The sequence below is a fragment of the Hyaena hyaena genome, unplaced genomic scaffold (assembly GCF_003009895.1).
Source record: "Hyaena hyaena isolate Hyena2069 unplaced genomic scaffold, ASM300989v1 scaffold_152, whole genome shotgun sequence".
Classification (NCBI taxonomy): domain Eukaryota; kingdom Metazoa; phylum Chordata; class Mammalia; order Carnivora; family Hyaenidae; genus Hyaena; species Hyaena hyaena.
Window position 1 is genome coordinate 1288965 of NW_024080784.1, and position 24995 is coordinate 1313959.

A 24995-nucleotide genomic window follows, 5' to 3' on the forward strand; every position below is an offset into this window, starting at 1 on the left:
AAGTTGAATGCCTTTTTTTTAATGTTCATTTATTTTGAGAGAGAGAGAGAGAGAGAGCACACATGTGCTACAAAGCAGGGGAGGAGGAGAGTGAAGGGGAGAGAGAGAATCCCAAGCAGGCTCCGTGCCCAGGGCAGGACCTGAAGCAGGGCTCCATCTCATGACAATGAGATCATGACCTGAGCTGAAATCAAGAGTCAGATGCTCAACCCACCGAGCCACCCAGGCATCCCAAAAACTGAAGGCTTTGGAAAGATTCAAAGGCATGTCTAAAACACTAAAAAAAACTAGGTAGGAGACAACTGTAAAAGATTAGAAAAAATGGCCCAATTTTCACAGATTGTTTTGAAAGGATCTTTATAAAATTGCTCTCCTTTGATTAAAAAAAAAGTAAGGTTAAAAAGAAAGGAAGAAGAAAGTAACAGGAAGTCAGAGAGAACAGATTACTAGTGGTTTTATATAAGAAAAAATGATTGTGAATTCTAACTACTAAGATACAAAGAAAGGGTCTTAATCTACATCAATACATAAATAGATAGATGAATAAATGCACATTTTTTTGGGTTTAGATTAAAATGTTTCAGACATGTTTTTTCAATTACCCAACTACCCATTTGTCCCAATCAAGTCTAATGGAGGGAGGGGTTTCTCCCAACTTCACAGGGTAGCTGTACAATTAAATGACAAGGTATGTCAAAGTGCTTAATTATATCATGCAATGTAAACGTATGCTATCTTTATTAAAATATAATATATGCCATCAGATTTTAGTTCTTTTGACACGATACATCGTATATAGGCCAGTAGGAAAAGTAGATATTTGAGAAACTATTTACTGTTTACTGAGCAGTTTCTTGGAATGTTACTGATATAGCTACCATTTTTCACAGTATGGAAAAGAGAGTAGTCAAAGGAACAGACATGCTCACAGTCTGAGGTGTGGTTGGGGGTCTATAAAAAAGGCAAGCACAAGAAAAGAAGATGTTCAAGTCAGGATGGAGACCATACGCTTCAATTAATTATTACAAATTAAAATGACTTCAATGGTTCATTTCAACCACAAACGTATACCGCTGGTGTTGTCCATTTGCCAAGTTTTAAACTGAAGCTACATAACCACCTTGGCTTCCAAGAACCGGGGGTCTCCGCCACAGGAGAGCACACAGTGCAACACGGCCATCTTCTCACAGTCTAGCTGAGTGTTCCATAGGAACTGTAATAAATATGACTGGTTGAGGAGTGCCCTATAGAGCTTTCCAGAACACCAATCCAGTACCAGGGACCCTGACAGTGACTGTAAAGGACTATGAGGTAGCATATCAACCACTTCACTGTTTCCTGGACAAAAAAAAAAAAAAAAAAAAAAAATCAGCAAATAAAAGAAACCCTTCTCACCCAAACATAAATGCTGCCAAGACAAACCCAAATGGACCATGTTCATGAGAGAAAAATGACAGCCATATCACCATACCTGTCAGAAACAAACTGTGGCAGGTTAGGTCTGGATGTTGAATGTTAAGTAGATGAAAAAAATGACCAGGTAAGTAAACAGCCACATAATAGTCTGTAGAAAAGAAAAATTTTAAGTTATCTGCATGTGGCAAGAGCTACACAGGCAAAGATAAAGCCCCGAACTTCACAGTATCCCTCTTTGTGCCTCTTAAGACACAAGCGTTTTGACCAGCATAATAATATGCTGTCTGACGTCAGTACATTTCATCTCCCTAGCCAGATCTCATTTATTTCTACCTGTGGCTAATTTTCTTCATCCATCTAGCCACAGTTATCTTAATTGACATCTGTAATTCTGTTTCTAAGTGAATTGTGGCTTTTTATGAATCTAAATGACCTCTGAAAGCAAATTAGAAAAAAAAATCAAGATGAATTCTTCCTTTATCTGATAGTCTGGGAACAGCTTAAAATGGGAATTTCCTTCCTAGTTTCTGCCAGTTTGGGGCCGCTCTAAAATTCAGTTTCCTGTGTTTGCCCACTCATCGTCATCACCACTATCAGCATCGTCGTTTTGTTTAGAGAAACCTTAAATTGAAATTCATCAAAACAATCTCTGCAGGCATTCTAATGCTTTGTGAAATACTAGTATATTTCCTTGCATATATTCCTGCTGAGAATTCACACCTTCACAGTCTGTGCTTTAGATAATTTTGTACCAAGAACATTTGTACACAGATTGAAACTAGGTATAAAAATAGGTTTCTGGGGAATGGGAAGGTGGAAGTAGCCTTTGCCAATAATTTTTATAGGACCTTAGAAAAACAGAAAAATTCAGGCAATAGCAGTGGATTTCACATAGAAGACACATTTAGAGTATAAGTGAGCCAGCTGGACTCTTTTTTTTTTTCCTAAGGAGCAAAAAAAAAAAAAGCTAGTCATTTGCATAGAAGGCATTCAGTGGAAAGGAAGGGAAAGAGGATGTAAAACTCGAACCATTTGATTTAGAAGTGTCCTCTCGGTCACCAGGGATTAAGTGATATTCAAGTCTGTAGCACAAATGGTTGCAATAATGTTCTTATTATGGTAACATTTAAGTAGAAAGACATGAATAATGATATAGTAGCATAGCGTGGAAAGGGTTTAGGCATCAAATGATCTAAGTTAATTCCTAGGCTTAGCATTTAACCAGTTACTTAGGGTGGTAACTATGTCCCTGGGAGACGAAGCATTTGGAAATATGTGAGGATGCTCAGAGTTGTCCCACTCATTGGCGTGGTAGGGAGTGAAGGTTATTAAATCCCTCTACGGGCAGGACACTCTCACACAAAAAGTACTGTGTCATCAAAAGTGTCAACAGTACCTGTGGTAGGCCAAATGATGACACCTAAAGATGTTCAGTGCTCATCCCAGAGCCTGTGAATATGTTACCACTTCAAGTGATAAAAGTCACCTTGCAGATAGGATCAAGGATCTTGAAATGGAAGGAGTATCCTAGAATATCCAAGTGGATTTAGTGTAACCACAAATGTGTTCACAGAGGGGAGGCAGAGGGAGATTGGACTACAGAGAAAATCATGTGAGGATGAAAGAGATGGGAGTCACGTTGGTCACATGCCAAGAAATGCTAGCCTCAAGATGCTGTAGGAAGCCAAGGATGAATTCTTCTCCAGAAGGAACCATTTCTACCTACACCTTGACTTAGCCCCTCAAGACTCCAGATTTCAGAACTGTAACCTCTAGATCCAGAAGACAACATTTCTGTTGTTTGAAGTGCTAAATTTGTGATAATTTGTTGTAGCAGCAATAAGAAACTAACACAGTGCCCCTGATAGGAGACACTAAAAGAAGCCTGAGTACACATCTCAGCCTTTCTGAGCCTCAGTTTCATTATCTGTAAAATGGGGATAACATCACCAAACAGAATGGTTTTAAGCATCAAGGTAATTTAAATAATAAAGTGAGCACATACTACTCATTTTCAAAATGGTGGCTTTTTATTTACAAATGTGTCTTTCATAAATAGAGGTGTTTGGGGTTCACAGAAAACATCTTCAAAGCTCTATCCTTTAGTATTTTAATCAATATAAGCCCCCTTTTAATAGGGTGACAATTCAGGAAAATTTCATGCAATTAATAGGACAAAATACATCACTCACAAAGCAATACTGTTGTCATTAAAATTACTCCTGGGATAGTTTTAATCCTGGGTATATTTTTGTGCCTGTGAGATAAATGTGTTTAAGAAGGAAAAATAACTTATGTTAGATAGCCTATTTTTATAAAGCTCTAGTATTTCTGCTGGCTCCACAGTCTGAAGACCATAGATTAAATCATGCCTGCCCTTTTCTAAAGTCATTCTCTGGGGGAAAAAAAGAAGGCTACCCTTGACCTCACAAAATGCTAAGATTATTTTTAGTGGAAAGTTTCCCCTATCACTCTTAGATGTGATGTTGATGTAGCATTCGCTACTTGATAATAATCAAGTCTCAGACCCAGGAAACCTTACATTTATCTCTCTTACCACAGGAAGCAGCAGAATCAGGCCTTTCTAAAAGCAATTTCCCACAGGTTCAAAGCTCATGATAACATTTGCCACATACTAGCCCACTCAGTCTTAGATACCTGACCAATAGTATCATTCAAAAGAAAAATCTTTTTATGAACTTTCTTATCATTTTCATTCTCATTTTGCCAAGTTCCCTCACGTCACACCTTCCTAAACCTTTGTCATGATACTAGATGGACTGGGGAACAGGAGAAGGAGAATACATCAAAGAATCACGTGCTCTAATGCTGAAGCTTTTCTTTTTAAATATTGTGCCATGTCCCTTGGGTAGGCAAGCAATACTTCTGTTATTTAGTCCTGTGCTAACCTGTTTGTGACCCTCACCCCAACTGACATGCAAAAGCAACTTTCAGTAGGTTGGTACAATAAACTCCTTCTTTATTTTCTTCATTATAGACTCCATTAATATGTTCCAACCTAACACTCAAGTTCCCTTACCATTATTTACTCAATGAAAATCAACACATTCAAGCTGATCTGTAAACCATTTACAGGACTTGGAAGTCTCTAGCAACAGGAAATGGACGATTTCTCAAAGACCTTTGTCCTCTCTAGAATCAATAATGAAACTGAGGCTCAGAAAGGCTGAGATGTGTACCCAGGCTTCTTTCCTACTAAAAACATAGGAAAGCTCACAGCCTGCATTCTCTATAAAGGGAAACATATACCCTCCCCCAAAAGACTGATATGAATTGGGGGAGACACAAATATGTCCATTAGGGGAGACACAAATATGTCCATTAGGGTTGGTCTATAGGCCTTGAAAAAGACACAGGTCAGGAAAAAAAATATTATAAAAATATTAACTAACTTAATACACTTGGCTCTTGAACAGCAGAGGAATTAGAGGTGCTAACGTGTCCAGAGAAAACCTTCTCCTATCAGGCTTCTGAAAGGTCAGTGATTATCCTCACAATCCAAGTCCTGAAGAAGTAGGAGAAAATGGGATGCGTGGATGAGAAAATGATATATAGAAGGCTGAGTATCACATGTACTAGAAAGGAGGGTCAGAGCAGAGAGACCCAACTTCCTCTCACTCACCAAGGTTGAGAAAAGTAAGGCCCTTTGTCACATGTGAGTCAACACTCCCAAGAGCAGCAGTGAAGGTCTTGCTGTGCCCTGTGGGTAGAGAACAGGAAGCCAAGAAAAGAATGGTAAGAAACAAAGAGCTGGAATTCCACTCAAGGCTATTACTCTATGTGATACTCTCAACTTTTAGGAGCTGTGAAACTGACAAAGCCCGTGTCTGACTTCTGGATTTTGTGGTTCCCATCATTTTCCAAAAGCCAGCACAGAAGGCGGATCACAAGTGCAATCACCATCTAGTACTTGTGCTGGGCTTAGAGTATAATATTAGACCTAATAAGGTAGGTTGTGATCAGATAGAAGGATATGAAGTATTTTGTTATAATGTTTATCATTTAACGTTTATCATAAACAGTCAACACATACATGTTACATGTATTCTATACTGTATTCTAACAGTAAAGAAAAAATGTTATTAAGAAAAATTTTAAGGATGAGAAACTATATTTATAGAACTCTACTGTGTTTATCGAAAAAGCCCTGCATGTAAGTGGATCTGTGCAGTTCAAATCCACATTGTTCAAGAGTTAACTGTATTCATCATTAGTGAATTTATTCAGGAAATATGTATTATATAGATATACATATATATATATATATCAGTACAGAATGCACTGGTAAAAGCCATTACAAGGTAATAAGTCTTTGAAATGTATCTAATTTTCTACCATTTGGAAAAAGTGATTATGTAAAAGTAAAAAAAAATTAAAAATAAATGACATGTACCTTTATGAAAGTAAAACACAGAATACGTGATTTTTTCCCAAGAGTCAAACTTCGGGCTGTAACACACACACAAACTTCCTAGAAATAAGAAGTTATTTAATAGAGCTGAAAACAATCTTAGACAAATAAAAAGTTTCCTAAGTCACTTATCCTGACTTCTATTCCTTTAGATGTTCTGCCTCAACTTACCACAGAGATTCCCAAAATCTAGAAATGGTCTATTAACAAGTTAACAAGTTGCTAATTCAACAATTACTCAGCACACACATAAGCAATGTATTGTGGTGAGTTATTGAAGGATTGGAAAATGAATAGAGACACACTCTTACATATGAAACCATGGAGTGTCTACAGAAATTTACAAAGCTTCATGAGATTCTCCTAATATACATATACTGCCCTGCTCTCTTATTTAGCTTGCCTTCCAGCCATTATTAGTAATGTAATTAGTATAGACCCCAGTTTACCAAAAATGTGTCTCTTCTTTACAGAAAGTTTCCAGTCTTCTTTGTTGTAAGGAATGGAAGACAAACTGGGCCAATAAGAGCAATTGTGTGTTGGCCCCATACCCACCCTTATTTGGGTCACCAAGAGCCTTGGTCCAAGGGCAAAGGCGAGCTCATGACACAAAGCAGTCCTTCCAGATGAGCCCTGACTGCCTTCACTTACCCCACCACTCCAGAACACCCTCAGCCTGCACCCCTCCTCCTTCAGTGTGTAATATGTCCATCATCTCTAGCAGCTGTTGCTATGTAGATAGACTAGCTATGTTCATCAGCGAACTACCACTGAAGGCATCAAGCAGAAACTGATCCTTCCAATGCTAACATTTATAGGATTACCCCAAATAGGAGATTTCCAGGGTGGAAAGGATTTAACAATCATATGTGACTGTGTTTAATGACATTTAAAACTGCACCATATTGTTAGAAGTATATTTTATTGCAATATCTTAAATACAAAATAATTTAAAAGAATAATTTTATCAGATAAAAATAGTAACAATTCTATTAGATGTAAAATTACTGTTATGGCTACTGAGTACACAATAATAACTTTTCTTTAAAATTACAGCGGACTAAGAAACCAAGTAACACTATACTAAAGCTTAAACAAAAACAGTAATTATAACAGTTAAAAAAAGTTCTATGTACCACTTGAACTACATTCATAAAGTAAACATACTACCAGAAGAAAACTACTTGTTTATCCTGTTCTGTTATGTTCTACGATCACAAGGAGAAAGAAATGTTTTAGCAAACATAGTTAAACTTTAGCCACTCTGGTTACCAAATAAAATCCTTTTTAAAGTCACCGTATTTTTCCTTTCAAATCAGCAAAGTTTTAAAAATGATAATCAATTCTGTCAAGGAAGCAGTAGGAAAAAACATTCTCAAATAATAGAAGAGGGAAGTTGTACAACTTCTCTGAAACACAGTTTTGTAGCGGATTAAATATATTCACAGCTCTCGACCCAAATTCTTGTTGTAGAAATCTATCCTGTGGCATGAACATGAAAAGTCAACAATATAAAGGAGATGTTATCCCCCACTTCTAGCAAAATTGTCCACACACCATTCTTTAGAGAACAGAGGTCGTCATTTTTCTTGTTTTGCATAAAGTGAGATGTAGAATAAACGTACCCAATTACATACACCAAGAGCCATCTTCAGATCTCATAAGCAAACATTTCCAAATAGCTTTTATGTTGTGGCTGAGTTCCCCTTCCCAAGCCCAGAGGGGGAAAAGATAACGACACAGCAAGGTGACATGGGTGTGCATAGACTCAGCGAAGCTTGGCCCATGGATAGAATTTTCTTTGATTATGGAAATGTTTTATATCTGTGCTGTCCAAATTGGTTGCCACTAGCCACGTGTGGATATTGAGAACTTAAAATGTAGCTACATTAAAAACAAGGGTATCAGAAAATTTTTGGATGGTATTTATGTTTCTGAAAAAGGACAGTTCAGCAGGCTGATGAATAGAATCTAAACTGTCCAGCTACAGAAACACCAAGATGCTGGATGATTTTTCAGACTTATTTGTGATATTTTAAAGAGGAAATAAAAGCTATGTTGATTTGGGGAATTTTTTTTTAAGTAAAATGTAGCTACTGCAACTCTTTCCTATTTAACTTTAATGTAAATAACCACATGTGGCTAGTGGCTGCCATATTGGACAACTCAGCTATGGAACACTGGTTCTCAACCTGGAAAGCACAGTAAACTTACCTGAGGCTCACAGGTTCTCAAGCCTCCCCTTAAATCAACTGAACAAGAATATCTGAGGGTGAGACCCAGGCATCAGTATTTTTACAACGTGCATGGGACAAATTAATTAAAATCTCTAAACCTCAGTTTCCTCAACTGTAAATAAAATATAGAACCTATTGCATATGGTTCTTATACAAGAATTAAAAGAGATATATGTACAAAGCTCTGCCAAAGAAGTTATATCTGGCTATAAAGGTTAGCTGAGATTATGATTATTCCAGAATGATTCTGCTGCTATTTACAAGTTGGGGGAAGTCACAGTTTGAAAAAACAAAGCATGGCTCTTAATGGTGTATCCAGAAAGAGATGTTTAATAAATATTCATCAATAATGAAGATAAAATCTCAGAGTTGGCTAGCCTTTGGGAAACTATTTGGACAATGAAAGCTATTATGGACAAAGTTTTCCAAGGGAAATTATCTCATTGTAAAAGGCTCTATAAAATGCTAAAACACAAGACTAATTCTGGGAACTTGTGAAGGGCAACTCTTGCAATTATATGAACAGGAAAGAGAATTTACACTTTTCACCCCTCACTACCTCCCAGTAGGTGGTGCACAAGAAAGAATTACAGCCACTGACTTATGAAGAGTTGCAGAGTTGATTACTAGGAAAATAATAAGAATTTTTTCCTTCCTTCACTGCTTTAGGAAGTCTATGATTTACCTTCCTGCTATAAACTATCTTTAAAAATCTGCATGAATTGTGGAGCATCTGGGTGGCCCAGTCAGTTAAGCATCCAACTTCGGCTCAGATCATGATCTCATGGTTCATGAGTTCAGGTCCCGCGTTGGGCTCTGTGCTGACAGCTTGTGCCTGGAGCCTGCTTCAGATTCTGTGTCTCCCTCTGTCTCTGCCCTTCCCTTGCGTGCGCGCTTGCACGCGCTCTCTCTCTCTCAAAAATAAAGATTAAAAAAATTTTTTTAATCTGCATGAACTCAATCTTAATACATAAGTGGCAGCACTTTTGCCCACCATCACCTCTCATGAGCACTCCCGTCATCCAGATTTTCACCTCTAATTCCTTGGAAGGAAGTGGATTTCATTTCTTAGGGCAGGAAAATTCAGGACATTCATGCTTTTGACCATGTAACAAGCAATGTTGAAAGGACAAAGTAGCTCCCAACGACCAATATGGGCAAACGAACACCAAATATTATTATGGTATCATTGATGTAAGATTGGGTTCCTTTACAACCCTGAGACTGACCAGCATTTACTTCATGAATCCTGTTCTCTGGTCTCCACGCCCGTGGGAAATTAAGCTCTTGGGTAAAAAGGGTGCCGAGTAGGGATAGACTCTCTGTTCCCTTCTCCATTCCTACTTCACTGAACTAGGCTTTTGTTTCTTTAACCACAAAGGTGAAAAAATCATTTTTACAAAAGCAATTTGGAAAATACATGAGGTGACAGCTTATGAGTTAAAAACCAAAAGATTGCTTCCTGGATTGTTGCATCTTACATCGGGAAGTATCCCAGTTCAAACAGGCTTAATTGTATTTCAAAGCTGACTGTGAAGAACAAGCCTCATTTTCTACTTTTCTAGACGTGGCTGGGAAAGGAAAAAAGCAGACCCTTCTCCTTCTCATGCAGATAAACCCAACATTTTATTGAAGAAGATACGTCATAGATCGCCCATCTGTAAGTTATAGTTGCTACTGTTCGTGAGAAATTCCTATGGGAATAAAATGAAAAGGAATAAGAGCTTCAAAGAATGAAAGCCTAAAATGATTGTTTATATTCAATAGATTTAAAATAAAGTACTAGGGATGAGCTTATCCGGGTCCCTCCACATGCACTCAGAATCCCATTACCTCCCACCTTCGGAGCAAATTCATTCTACCAGTGATTCCTCTCTGCTGTGTACTGTCATCTCTTCTCTTGCCACCTTGTAAGCATTTGAGCATACTGGAGTCTCTACCATCCTCAAAAATAATATTCCCTAAATCTTGCTACCCCTTCTAGCTGCTGCCCCTCTCGTGTCTATACCTGCTATGGTTTTTTCACCTCCCACGTGCCACTACCCAGCACAACTGGGATTTCACTGCAATGACCCAACATAAACTACTCACAGTAATCTCCATGCTGCCAAAGCCAAGGGACTCTGCCACTCACTGCCTCGTAACAGGTAGCCACCTTCCCCTTTGTGAAGCCCTCTCTGCCTTTGGCTGCTATAGTAAAACACCTGCTTTTCCCATTCTCTCTCCAGACCTTCTTTTTCCTTTTTTTTTTTTGGATATTCCACCCAAACTTTATATACTTTGCTTCTCAGATCTTATTCCTAAACTTCTTCCCTTTTGGCCCTGCACTCTTCTCATGGCTTCACATGCCAACTGCAGACTTAATGACTTCACATTTATTCATGTCCAGTCCCAACCTCTCTTCTAAGTCCCAGATCTCTTCATTAACATGTCCAAAACAACCCTCACAATCTCCCTAAGCCCTACCCAAACCACTATACCTCAGTAAATGGCACTACAGTTCACCCATGTGCTTATGCCAGAAACTTGAGAACTATTCCTTCCCACAGAATTGATAGCAGGTTTCCTCAGTTCCACCTCCTAATGTATCTTAAATCCATTAAATTGCCACCTCTGCTGCCCATTTAGTTCAAGCCATCCTGCTTCCAAATGTATGACTCTAACCTCATCCAAATGCTCATTTCCCCACTTTTCCTCTTGCCTCCTCCAATCCATTCTTCACACAGCAGCAAGCAATCTTTTAAAAATATGTACCTAATGACATCACTGCCTGCTTATATCACTTCAGTGAAGCGGTACCTGCGTGGCTCAGATGGTAAGTGTCTGACTTTGGCTCAGGTTATGATCTCATGGTATGTGAGTTTGAGCCCCACATGGGGCTCTGTGCTGACAGCACAGAGTTTGGAGTTCTCTCTCTCTCCCTCTCTCAAAATAAATGAATAAAAACTTAAAACCCATAATACTTCAGTAATGGACCATTAAGGGGCACCAAGTAAGAAGTTGTTGGGGACTAGGACAGTCACATGATGCTAAAGTAATACCTCACAGGTTACTCCTTCAAAGATTAAAATGTACCTTTTAAGGGAGACAGGCAGTGGTTACCACGTGACCAAATGAGCAAACTTAGCATCACAAATAGTAGGACATCCTGACGTTACATGCCTTCTAATCTGGTGCAAATAAATTTCACAATATCACCCATCAATTTTCCTATGAAAATTTTTAACTTATGTGTAATGATGCCTTTTGGTCTAACTACCAATGTACAGAGAATGTGAAAGACAGAGGAAGTAGTTAAATACTTCTACAAGGAAACAGAAAAAAACAGAATGCAGGACATTCCACAAGGTAACTTGGTCAGGACTCTTCAAATTATCAATGTTGTAGGGGAGGAAAAAAAAATGGGGATGGGATGGGGCAGAGGAAAGAAGGGAAGTGGTCTGCATTAAAAGAGACTACAAAGACATAACAACCAAATATAATACATGAATCTTGATGGGATCCTGGCTTTAAAAGTTATGAACATGCATACATTCATTTTTATACATACAATAACACATATACATAAATACATAGAAATCTAAACATATATAGGACTTTTTAAAAATAATCATGGAAATTTTAATATGAAATTATTACTGATTAGTGTAATTCATTTCTTTCAGTGATAGTGGAACTGAGGTTATGTTAAAGAGTGTCCTTCACCTAAGGAGATACGTGCTGAATTATGTAGTGGTAAAGTGTCAGGATGTCTGAAACTTACTTTTGAATGGCTTTTTCAAAAGAAAGAAAACAGTACCTATGATTGGGGAGAGTGATCAAGCAAATACTGTAAATGATACGATTAAGTAAAAGGTATATGAATGTTCATTCTGTTCTTGAGCTTTTCTCTAATGCTTGAGCATTCTCAAAATAAAATGTCAAAATAAGAAGAAAAAGCCTTTAAGGACTTTAAGACTCAAGATAAAAATATGAAGTCTTTTGTGGTCTGCAAGGCCCTACCTAACCTGGCTCAAGTCACCTCTCCCCCTTGCTCCCTCTACTTTGGTCACACTGTTCTTAACGCATTTACACCCTCCAAGTCTCACGTGAAATGTCCCTGCCTTCTCTAAACTCTCAAGACTGGTTTACAGAGGGACTTTGTACCTGAGAGAGACCTGAGATGGACAGAAGAAAATGGCAGAGATCATGAAAGAGTAAGGGGGAAAAGGGAGCAATTTTCAGGACTAAGACAGAATGTGCTGGAAAGAGCAACGGGGACAGACTAGCTGAACTAGAACATATCTGAAGATATTAGCACCTTCCATCATACACTCTCATACACTTCCTAATTCCTACACTTTATCAAGATTCTATTGAAATACTCTGTGTGCACTTTTTATTGTCTAAAATCCAAACAGTAATGTCCATACTAATAAAAATTAGGACAGTTTTTCTCATCATTGTTTCTCCAATACCTAGCATACAGTAAGTCTGCCTAAACATTGGCTTAGTGAATACCACACAATCTGGCTTTAAAGGAATACGGTTTTACAACAAGTGCTATTTAACTCAGTGCTAACTGTCTACTCAAGCTAGGGTATTAAAAATGGCTATTAGATCTAGTTATTAGAGTTGACCATTTAGAGGATTACAGTACACTAATAACTTTGTCAAGCTTTGTTAACTCAGTAAGTTCTAGCATGCTCTTAAAGCAGCCCAGTACATAGGTTTAGAGCCCAAATACATTAGTAAGCCTGACACAAAAAGCATCCTTATAATTGTATGCCATATGTTAAAAGATGGAGCAGGTGAGACAATGTAGATTAATTACATATGAATCCATCCCCTCTATTAAAAAGTACAAAAAAATAACCCTGCTGACTATGGTTTCCTTTATGCAGATAAAAGATGAATAAAATTGGAGTAGAGAAGATAATTTCATATACTATATAAATATCCATAGGATCACTTATGTAAGATTGTGGCTCTATTATATTTTAAGGACCCATATAGCTACAACAATGACTAAATTTTGTATAGAACTCAAGTACAATTGAATAAATTGATAAATATAATCCTGGTTCTACCTGTATGGTTGGTAAAAACGCACAGGGTCAGGTGTTTTGATAAGTTCTCTGGGTCTTGAAGATCATCACATCCAAAGTTTACAAGTCTAAAAACATAAAGGATAAGAAACTGTGAATGCCTTTAAGAGTTGGTTCTCAAGGCGCCTGGGTGGCTCAGTCGGTTAAGTGTCTGACTTCGGCTCAGGTCACGATCTCACAGTTTGTGGTTTCAAGCCCCGTGTCAGGCTCTGTGCTGACAGCTCAGAGCCTGGAGCCTGCTTCAGATTCTGTGTCTCCCTCTCTCTCTGCCCCTCCCCTGCTCATGCTCTGTCTCTCTCTGTTTCTTAATAATAAATAAATGTTAAAAATAAATAAATAAATAAATAAATAAATAAATAAATAAAAAATAAAAGTTGGTTCTCTTGGGTGGCTCAATCAGTTAAGCAACAGATTCTTGGTTTCAGTTCAGGTCATGATCTCACACTTTGTGAGTTCGAGCCCTGTGTCAGGCTCCGTAGCTGGCAGCGTGGAACCTGTGTGGGATTCTCTCCCTCTCTTCTCTGACCCTCCTCTGCTCTCTCTCTCTGAAAATAAATAAATCAACTTAAAAATAGTTTCCTCTTTTACTTAATGCAGTGAGCATTGCATATTGGACTATGTTGTACACTTAAAACTAACATAACATTGTGTGTCAACTACACTTTTAGTAAGAATTTTTTTAATTGCTTTATATTTATTTGCTTCTTTATTTATTTATTTAGAGAGGGAGGGAGGGAGAGAGAGAATCCCAAGAAGGCTCCACACTGTTGGTGTAGAGCCCAATGTGGGACTCAATTCCATGAACCATGATATCATGACCTAAGCTGAAATCAAGAGTTGATGCTTAACTGACAAAGCTACCCAGACACCCCTAATAGGAAGATTTTTTTTAAATAAAAAATAAAGTTCCCTCATAAAGGATAGTAACATCTATAACATACCCACCAAAGTAGAGACTTGTCCCTGAGAAACTTAAGTAGATAACGTGGGCCTTTGTGTTTGAAATTCTATAAAATAGTAATAAAGAAAAAAAACCCAGCGGGCACCTGTGTGGCTTAGTCGGTTAAGTGTCTGACTTTATCCAGATCGTGATCTCACTGGATTCTAACCCCACATGGGGCTCTGTGCTGACAGCTTCAGATTCTGTGTCTCCCTCTCTCTCTGCCCCTCCCCTGCTCATGCTCTCTCTCTCTCTCTCTCTCTCTCTCTCTCTGTGCTGACAGCTTCAGATTCTGTGTCTCCCTCTCTCTCTGCCCCTCCCCTGCTCATGCTCTCTCTCTCTCTCTCTCTCTCTCTCTCTTTCTCTCTCAAAAATAAACAAACATTAGAAAAAGAATTTTTAAAAAATCACCAATGGTCCTGGCAATAGAGAAAAAAAATATTTAAAAGAAGTTGAAAGTGATATAACTTTATTCTAATGAGAGAATTGCATACACTGTTTCAAAATAAGCACAACTAAGTGTTCATATGTGATGAAATAAAGCTACTGCAATATAGAACAGCTTAGGATTATCAGTAGTCTAATTCAAGACAGCTTTCATTTCTTCTGTGTGCTAGTAGGCTTGTGTCTATTTTTTCAAAAGTATTCATGTTTTTACTATGTGTAAAACAGTTCGAGGGGAAAAAGCTCACCTTTTGTGTAAAAAGGAAAAAAGACAAATAGTAAACAGATAAAACTGAGCTGCAATCCTCTTTGATGGCAACAAGGAAAGGGTTTTGATGTTGGATTCTAAATGCAACCCTCGCGGACTCATCAAATCCTTTTATTGGATCACAGGGAGAAGAGGACTTTCACAGATCAAAATAAATGGAAACATCCTACAGAAATAAATGGCTACAAAAATCAATATGATTGACTTACATGAAAAACCCTGTGTTCGTGCTTGATAAAGTTGTTTATATTTCCTATGGAGGACAGAAATCTAAAAGATCACACACACACACACACACACACACGATACTGAACTGTCCTTTTATCTGTACACCACAGATTAGGTATAAATATAATCACTCTGCCCACAAGTTTCTACAAAAATTAGCAGTAATCTATGAATAACTTACTTAAATCCCGAGTCACTTAATGTTATATCCAATGGTGCTTCAAACTGTCAAAGAATCACGAGAAAAAAAATCATGAGAAAATAAACCAAAAAATGACATTAAGTGTTGATATTTCTGAAGCCCAGCGTAAGCCTGACAATGCTGTGCTTTCCTATTGATGAACCACCTATTTATTTAACCATCATTATCTTCAGAAGTTATCTCCCAAAACCACAGCACAGGGAGTCCATTGGGAATATTCTGGAGTTTATATACAATCACAAGCTTGATGTATATTTATTTCTTAAAGGACTAATACTTGGCAAACTATGCCTCGGATTTGAGTATCATAAATGGGTTATACAAGAAGCCAGTCAGTAGGGGTAGACTTTTACAAGACAGAGATGACCATGCCCGGAGGGAAAGACTGGGTGTCTTTAGAAAGAGAACGAGTGAGTTAAAAAAAAAAAAAAAAAAAAAGGAAAGAGGAGTAAATGAAATTCTTGTAATGGTCTGATATCAATTTATATTAGACACCAATATTAATCCTAGTGAAGAAGGATAACATTCTAACCATCACAGGTAAAAGATACTTATGATTCCTCATCACTAGACTAGCATTCCATATGGCTTTGCCAACAGTGATGCTAGATTTTTACTAACCAGATCATACACTCTCATTGATGTTTTACTCCACACTCAAATCCACCATTCGCACAAGTCTTTTGGGGTCACATGACTTGTAAACATTTAGAGCTATATACTATAGATCATACCTATTACCTTCCACTAGTCCTCACTCATACACTTGTTTTTTTAATGAGAGACATTCAGTTAGCAGAAATTTCCTATGTGCTCTCCTAATCACCTATACTAATTGTACTTACTATAGAGTTGAAGGCTTAAGATATGTTACTTGCTCATGCAAGTGACTAACACAACAACAAGGCTAAGATGCTCTTTCTGATAACAGCTCTCTTTCAAAGGAGGCCATGTGTTATAAAATTTCCTGTAGCCCCAGTCATTCTCTGGACTTACCATTAAGTTAAACTTCTCATCAGCAGAAAACTGGATGCATTTTAAAATACTCCTTGATTTCTAGAAAACAGAATAAATAACAAATTACAATTTTAAAAGATAACAAAACACTAATAAAAAAGAAAAAGGGGGGGGAAGTAACCAAGAAGCAAACAGTAATGAAAACATTTTCATATTTTTAATAAACCTTCATTGACTTCCCCATCAATTAAAATGCAATAATTGTAACAATGATAATGTCAAGATTAAATTGTTCCTGTAAAAGGAGGCCAGTGGACTCATTTTTACCTTTAGGTCAATGTAGTATAATCTCTGCTCTGACATATCCCATTGAGCCCAAACAAATTCCTCAGCTACTCTCTCTCTCGGGAGATGACCAGAGTCTTTAATTACCTAAAGAGGCAAAGAGATTTAGAAATAAGTAACTATTTCTAAGGAGACTATATCTAGATTTATTATTCTGCATATTTTATCTTTCTAATACATACAAATATTTCCACGGATTATTTTTAGCAATCCCCTACCCCCAACACATACACATGGAAAGTCTTTCCAGAAAAGATTTAAGGCATTATTTCATTACTTACTCCTCACAAACACTCTATAATAAATAATATTATTCTTGTCCCTGGTTTGCCAGACAGGCCGGGGCTGTTGAAGGCAAGGCCACACCTACCACAAATCAATACCTAGGCTAATAGAAGATTCAGAGCTTCCCATTCTGTACCTAATTCACTGAGGTATCTGCAGACAAAAGGACTTTACTACCAAAGGAAGCAGCTGTGATGCCAAGGGAAAAACTCAGGCTTGGGGGTGGGGAGTATTGGGCAATGATCCCAGACCTGCCATAAACTATTCATGTCATGCTTCTTACCTTTATCTCTTCACAATGAGTATGGTGATACTTCCCATCCTTCAAGCAATACTTAACTACTCATCTTTCAAGGCCTAACTTAGCATTGCCTCCTGTACAAACCTCTCCCTAACCTTCCCCCAAGATCAAGGCAAAGCTCACCACCTCTTTATTCCTATGGGACTCTGGCATAGTTTTTTTTTTTTTAATTTTTAATTTTCAAGTTAGTTAACATGCAGTAGAATCCAGTGATTCATCACTTTCATGTAACACCCAGTGCTCATCCCAACAAGTGCCCTCCTTAACGCCCATCACCCGTTTTCCCCACTCCCATCAACCCTCAGTTTATTCTCTGTATTTAAGAGTCTCTTATGGTTTGCCTCCCTCTCTCTTTTTATCTTATTTTTCCTACCTTCCCCTGTTAAGTTTCTCAAATTCCACATATGAGTGATATCTGTGATATGTGATATCTGTCTTCCTCTGACTTATTTTGCTTGGCATAATACTCTCCAGTTCCATCCATGTTGTTGCAAATGGCAAGATTTCACTCTTTTTCATCGCTGAATTGTATTCCTGTATGTGAGTATAAGTGTGTGTGTGTGTGTGTGTGTGTATATATGTATATATGTGTGTGTGTATATATATATATATATATATCAACTGATGAATGGATAAAGAAGATGTGGTATATGTATATATACATACATCTGGGATCTTTCCATAATTTGGCTATTGTTGATAGCACTGCTATAAACACTGGGGTGCATGTGCCCCTTTGAATCAGCACTCCTGTATCCTTTGGATAAATTCCTGGTAGTGCAATTGCTGGGTCATAGGGTAATTCCATTTTTAATTTTTTGAGGAACCTCTACACTGTTTTCCAGAGTGCCTGCACCAGTTTGCATTTCTACTAACAGTGCAAGATGGTTCCCCTTTCTCTACATTCTCATACTTTGGCGTATTTCTATTACAGTTAGCATTTAACTAATTCTGTAAGTCTAGCCCAGTTGCACTCCCCTGCAACACCTTTATATTCTCAACAAGATTCTTAGCTTTGGGGAACCCATCTTGTTCCCACTTTTCTATGTTAAATTAGGAGAGCTTTGGGGACTCGCAGATAAAGGAATATACTGACAAGAACATGATCATCAGAGTGTGGCAACCCAGGTTTACATCTCAATTTCGCCCCTCTCTTTAGTAACCTCACCTCTGTGAGCCTTGGTTGTATTTTCTGCAAACATGGACATAATTATAATTCTGCCTACCTACTGCAGGATGTTGTGATGAATGCAAGGAACTGCACACTGCCTTAAGACACTGTCATCTAAGCCCTTAAAAATAAGGGCAGTGATGCTTCCCAGAAGGGCACGCAAGGATGGAGTGCTGAGGCTGCACTGTGTTGGCTGCTGACAGAGGTCCTCACTCTGCAGTATCTCTCATTCTAACCAGGCAGTCCTCTGTCTATACCCAGTTCTAGTCTTGTTTATTTCACAGAACTGGAAATCCTAGAGGATGCTCTCCTCTAAATTCACATTGCTGGCTTTGGGATTCTACCTTCACCTTTCCTCTCTGGCCTTTTTTCTGACCAGTAGCCCTTACAGTGCCCTGCCATCCATGCCACTGGTGGCCCAGAGCTCCAACCACACACTTTCTAGTCATTTTCCAGCCAGACCTCTTGAGCTGAGGTTTCAATCATAGATACATAATTAATAAATGACATTTTTCATTTCAATGTTGTTCATGTAACTTTAAAATTAAAATCCTTGGAGAAGATTATTTTGACGCAGACTATTTAAATACTGAAGGTAATAATTTTAATACCAATAATATATTATGATGTTACATAAATTATCAAGAAAAAGACAACTCAATAGAAAAATAGACAAGCATATAATTAAGCAATTTTCAGAAAAACAAATTCACATAGCCAGTAACATTAAGGGAAATACAAACTAAAATAATAATGATATCAACTTAAACACATCAAATTGGAAACATTTTTAAAAATCTTTATTTTTGAGACAGCGTAAGCAGGGAAAGTGGGGCAGAGAGAGAGGGACAGAAGATCTGAAGCGGGCTCTGCGTGACAGGCTGACAGCAGCAAGCCTGATGTGGGGTTCGAACTCATGAACCATGAGATCATGACCTGAGCTGAAGTCCAATGTTCAACCAACTGAGCCACCCAGGTACCCCTGGAAATTCTTTTTAAAAGGCAAATGCAGGTGTTCCTGGGTGGCTCAGTTGGTTAAGCCTCTGATCTTGGATTTCAGCCCAGGTCATGATCTCTTGGTTCATGGGATAGAGCCCTGTGTCAGGCTCTGCCCTATCTGCATGGAGCCTGCTTGGGATTCTCTCTTTCTCTCTCTGCCCTTCCCCTGCTTGCACTCTCTCTCTCTCAAAAATAAACTTAAAAAAATAAAAATAATAAATAAAAGGCAAATGTGCCTATAATTGGTATAGGTAGAAAGCATTCCCTTACACATTGCTTGTACAACTGTAAATTGTTACAAGGTGTTGTGGAAAGCAATCTAGCAAAATCTGTTGAAATACATTAAATGCATACATCCATCAACCCAATTATCCCTCCCTGAGGATTTAACCCAAAAAAATATGTGTATGATACATGTAAAGCTATAAAAAAAATATTTGAGATGATTTGTAACACAAGCAGAGTTTTTTAAAGTGGCAATGAAGTGAGTGCCCATCCACAGAAGAATGATAGAAGCTGCGTACGTCCACACCAGGGACTATTATGTGCTTCTAAAAAGAATGAATTGACGTATTCAGGTTGACTTGCAGGTAATGCCACAAAGTTGTAGGAGGAAGGAGTTAATAATAAACAAACCCTGGGTGTGTCAGGGGTGGGGATGAGACATATACACGTATGAAGAACAGCACAAAAGGATACATAATAGGTTTTAGACAAAAGTTAGAGATGAAAACACAAGGGAGAAGTAGCATACAAGAAAAAAAGAGAGAGAGAGAGAGAAAGAAAAGAAAAAGGAAAGAAAATTGAACTGTATAATCCCCCAGCATGTATGTTATGATCCCATTTATTCTATGTATGTATAAAAATTAGAGAAAAAAGTTACATTTCTAATTAAAAACCTACAGGGAGAGCCCTGATATACTAAGTACAAAGCAAAAACAAAAATGGCAAATATATATATATAATATATATTATAGTTCTATTTGGTAAAAACAACTGATTTCCTTCATATGTGTATGTTTGTATGAGCAAAGTAAAGGTGTGGGAAGAGTCACATAAGGCTGTCATGAGTTATCTCAGGAGACTGAGATTGGACAATGAGATCAAGATAAAAAGGAGATAATTAACCCCTTCATAGATCTCACATTATTTCACATGTTACAACAGTAAGTCTGTAATTTGAAAGGTGACAAATAGTGGTTTGTGTCTATAACATTACTCTATTCATAACAGTCTAGAAATGTCACTCTGTGGGAAAAAACTCTGAAGCAAAAGAAATTTCAAATATTTACCGCTCTATTTCCATCTTCTTGGATGACTTGGATATGAAACTTTTCAATATCTTTAAAAAGAGAAACAACAGACAGTTTAACCTTTATGAAAATCACGAGCACTTTTTTACACCTAACAGTGGTGAACGTTTATTTATAAAAGCAATGCAGATTAATCAACTGGATGGAAAAATAATATTGTCACAGGCAGCAATTTTGTAATGTAAGTGAAAATAAAACCCACCTGTCTCCAGCCTCCCTCCACAGTCTATGACAAATCTAGCATTTACTCTGTTCCTCGACAGCAACAATGGATGAGACATTTAACTCTTCTGCTCCCCTAGAGTCCCTAAAATCTTGGCCTCCCCTGCACCACCAGTCTTATCTAGAACTAACAGGGGTTCCTTTGGCAGGGTTTATCTCCAATTTCCAAATATCATCTGAAAATATCGTATGAAAATAATGAGAAGCCTCATTATACAAGATATTGGGAGGTAATTTTATAGGGATTAATTTCACAATAAGAGAACTCTCAGCAATTTAGGTGGATTTGTGAATGGTCCCTTTCTCTCAGGAAGCAATCTAGACTCACCCATACTTAACCTTCTGGCAGACTAGTTACAAAAATGGGAGATAGATAATCAGTCAAGAGCAAAGAAACTGAACATGAACCTAACACCCTCAGGCCTGTCCTTCCCACTATCAATCAGCAGTTTCACTTTATAACATGAAAGATGGCTTACTGGGTAAGTTCCACCAGTGGATTTTACCCTTTCTCTGCCACCCTCCCCACCCAAGTGGGAACTTCATTAGAGGATGTCCCAATCTTATTTGCCTCTACCTGAATCTGAACAAGTATGGGTCCTCAAAGTCTACCATCAAATTCCTCTGGCTTCTAATACCTTCCCCCTTCTCCATCCAAGGTGACAGATATCCTAAAGAAGGATGAATTAAAGAAGGATAAAATGACCTCCACCACTGTTCTACACTCTACCAGGTAACAAACACAGAAATCCATGCACGTAGGAGCCCATCGTTCCTGGGATGGGGAAACAGAGCAGAGCCTAAGGGGACAAGTTGGGGGAAAAGGAAATGCCCTTTCACAGGAGTGCTAGATCTGAAATGAACATCAAAGGTCAGTTGGACCTTCAGTGCTGGTGAGTGAACATCTAGAAGATTCAGTCAAGTCCCACACCTCACTAGGAGATGTGCCCTTCATGAAGTTTGTATATACCACCTAAGGATATACTTACATTTCTCTTCTGAAATCAGTAACAGATGGTTCTCTGGAAGAGGATGACTTTCCACATGGGGGTAGAGAAACTATAAAAAGGAAACGAATCAAAATCATAAGCAACAACTACCTTGCTTACACAAATATTACAGAAGGTTTGACTGCTATACTACTACATACCCTAGAAGGTACTGGGGCCCGTAGAATCATTTATAGCAGATTGAAACAAGGAGGAAAATGAAACACTTTCAGGAGTTCAGTTTTCCAGGGGGAAACTGATGGCAGGTCCAACACAATTCATTTAAATAGTAAGGCTTAAGTATGAGCTTACTTCTAGAGATGGTGCTTCCTATTCTAGAATGTGATTCTGAAGCCAATCAGAAACAATATCAACAACATCTATACAGAAAGTTCTATTTTGCACGCACAAAAAAAAGAGATCAATATGTGGCGCCTGGGTGGCTTAGTCGGTTAAGCGTCCGACTTTCGCTTAGGTCATGATCTCGCGGTTCGTGGGTTCGAGCCCCGCGTCGGGCTCTGTGCTGACTGCCAGCTCAGAGCCTGGAGCCTGTTTCAGTCTGTGACTCCCTCTCTCTCTGACCCTCCCCTGCTCACGCTGTCTCTCTCTCTCTCTCCTAGAAATAAATAAAAACATTAAAAAAAAAAAAAGAGATCAATATATCTGTTGTGCAATGAATCCTAGTATTTAATTTGACGACCAAGTAAACGTAAGCTCTCCTACAACTTCCAAAGTCCCACATCCAAGAGACAAAGCATAACGTAACGCGGGACTTTCCAAGACAGAACAGTGAGTCACAATGTGGCATGTGGTGGAGGATTTACAAGCCTCAAATAATGGAATGACTGCCGCGGGGAAGAAAAGGCTCTATCCACCCCACTGCTCCTTCTCTGTGCTCTCCCAGATCAGCCCACAGGACAAAGCAGCCTGCCTGAAACAACAGCCTGATGTCACCAGCAGTGATGATGAGGGAAAAGAGGTCATGGGATGACTCCAGTGACTTAATTCTTTCATCATCAAAAGGGTGATTATAAATCAGCAGTTTCATTTTGTAACATGAGAAACCGCTTACGAGATAACATCCACCCCTGAATTTTGTTGTTTCCCTCCAAACTTCAAAGCATCATGAGAGAACGTAACCTCTTTACATCCCTGTTTTATAATCAGCAGCCCTTCTAAAGACTAGGAAAATTTTTGACAAAATGTATTACCTGGTGTTCTAACTTCTCAGGATGACAAAATGAAAATAGAACTGGCATTTTTTTTTTTTAGTTTATTTATTCACTTTTGAGAGAGAAAGCACAAGCAGGGGAGGGTCAGAGAGAGAGAAGAAGGCACGGAATCTGAAGCAGGCTCCAGGCTTCAAGCTGTGAGCTCAGAGCCCAATGTGGGGCAGGAACTCACCAACGGTGAGATCATGACCTGAGCCGAAGTTGGACGCTTAACTGACCGAGCCACCCAGGTGCCCCTAGAACTGGAAAATTTTTTAAACTGTCTGTAGTCAAGTTTCCCTTTTACTACTGAAAAACAGAACATTAACAATACACCATTCTTCATGGCAAAAACGTCAAAATTATAAAATAGACAGCAGTGCAGAAATCAGCTATGAAAATAACATAGAAGTTACTATGTCCTGATTTGTGAAACTGCACATCAAACAGTAAACTGTGTGTACTGGAGTTGACGAGAAGCAAAGCTGAGTGCCACCATACAGAAAATGGAAGAGCCAACACTCAGTGCCTCAAAATAAGGAAATGGTCTTACAGAACACTACAGAGGTGGCCAAGGCATGCTTGCCTAGGACTGTGACCTGGAGTGAGGTGCTAACAGGTTCTAAACCTTTGCCTGGTGTTTGTGTGGCAATCACTGAGAACATGATTTTAAAAGTTCCATTTAGGTGATGGTGGTTTTCCTTTCTAGTCTGAGGGAGCCTTAGAGCAAGGCCTAGGAATGAGAATATAAATAGACTTCAGGGGCACCTGGGGGGCTCAGTCAGTTGAGTGTCTGCTTCTTGATTTTGGCTCCAGTCATGACCTTACAGTCTGAGATTGAGCCCCATGTTGGGCTCTGTGCTGGGTGTGGAGCCTGCTTGAGATTTTCTCTCTCCCTCTTCCTCTGCCCCTCCCCTGCTTGCATGTGTGCTCACGCTCAAAAATAAAAATAGACAGACAAACAGGTTTTAGACGCAGCTCAATAAAAGCATACAAGGTTTTTTGGGTTTTTTGGCAGTGTGCGTAGAAATCTATATAGATTACATCATATTAGGGAAATATTTATCTTCACAGATATGGAGCTAGGCTCTGATTATTATTAATATTCAGTTGGAAGATATGCACTATAGGTGGCTATCTGGAAATACGTGGAAGATGCAGGTTATGTCGGTAGGTGATTCTCAAAAGGTGCCAGGTTGGGATCCAAACCCTACCCACTACTGTCTCTGTGAAGGAGGTCAAGGCTGCACATATAGACTTGGGGAAATGTACTACCAGAGATCACCGTGAATGTTTTGATAAGAAAAGGGAGACAGATTTCAGGGCAAGACCAAATTCAGGGGCGCCTGGGTGGCTTAGTCGGTTAAGCGTCCGACTTTCGCTTAGGTCATTATCTCGCAGTTCGTGGGTTCGAGCCCCGCGTCGGGCTCTGTGCTGACTGCCAGCTCAGAGCCTGGAGCCTGTTTCAGAGTCTGTGTCTCCCTCTCTCTCTGACCCTCCCCTACTCATGCTGTCTCTCTCCTAGAAATAAATAAAAAAAAAAAACATTAAAAAAAAAAATTTTAAAAAAAAAAGACTAAATTCAGTGGACAATGAATGGCATTTCTCTGAAGGGGAGAAGGAGGGAGAAAGGAGGTAGGGGATTGCCTTGGATGGAGGCTTGGAGGATTTTCTCCCTCCAGAAGCATAGGAATGAGGGAGCAGGGAGCAGGGCTAGGCACAGAGATGGGTCCACAAGACAGGTTCAAGTTTTACCTCATCTGGGTAGGGACTTTCCTTTTGGCCTAATGTATGTAGTCATGCATCATGTACTATTAATTGCTTTTAATTACGATAAAATTTGTATAACAAAAAATCACCTTTTTAACTATTTTAAAGCATGCAGTTCAGTACTTGTTAATGCATTCACAAGGCTGTGCAAGTATATATACTTATAAAAACCCTTTCC

At 38.6% G+C, this 24995-nt stretch overlaps 1 protein-coding gene across 7 annotated transcripts in view; it reads right to left on the reverse strand.

The window, feature by feature from the left end:
* LOC120236343 (gamma-secretase activating protein) overlaps nt 1–24995 on the reverse strand; it is an 84395-nt gene that overhangs the window by 36089 nt on the left and 23311 nt on the right. For 4 of the 7 annotated variants that reach the window (XM_039239097.1, XM_039239096.1, XM_039239095.1 and 1 more), the window contains exons 7-16: nt 21837–21906; nt 20605–20654; nt 16539–16643; nt 16251–16310; nt 15234–15277; nt 13155–13240; nt 5831–5908; nt 5060–5137; nt 1472–1564; nt 1121–1338 (exon numbers count right to left, since the gene is read on the reverse strand). In XM_039239097.1, the coding sequence (XP_039095028.1) occupies nt 1121–1338; nt 1472–1564; nt 5060–5137; nt 5831–5908; nt 13155–13240; nt 15234–15277; nt 16251–16310; nt 16539–16643; nt 20605–20654; nt 21837–21906 (882 nt within the window). The remainder of the gene's footprint in view (nt 1–1120; nt 1339–1471; nt 1565–5059; nt 5138–5830; nt 5909–13154; nt 13241–15233; nt 15278–16250; nt 16311–16538; nt 16644–20604; nt 20655–21836; nt 21907–24995) is intronic. The other 3 variants (XM_039239098.1, XM_039239099.1, XM_039239102.1) reach the window with 3 other exon arrangements.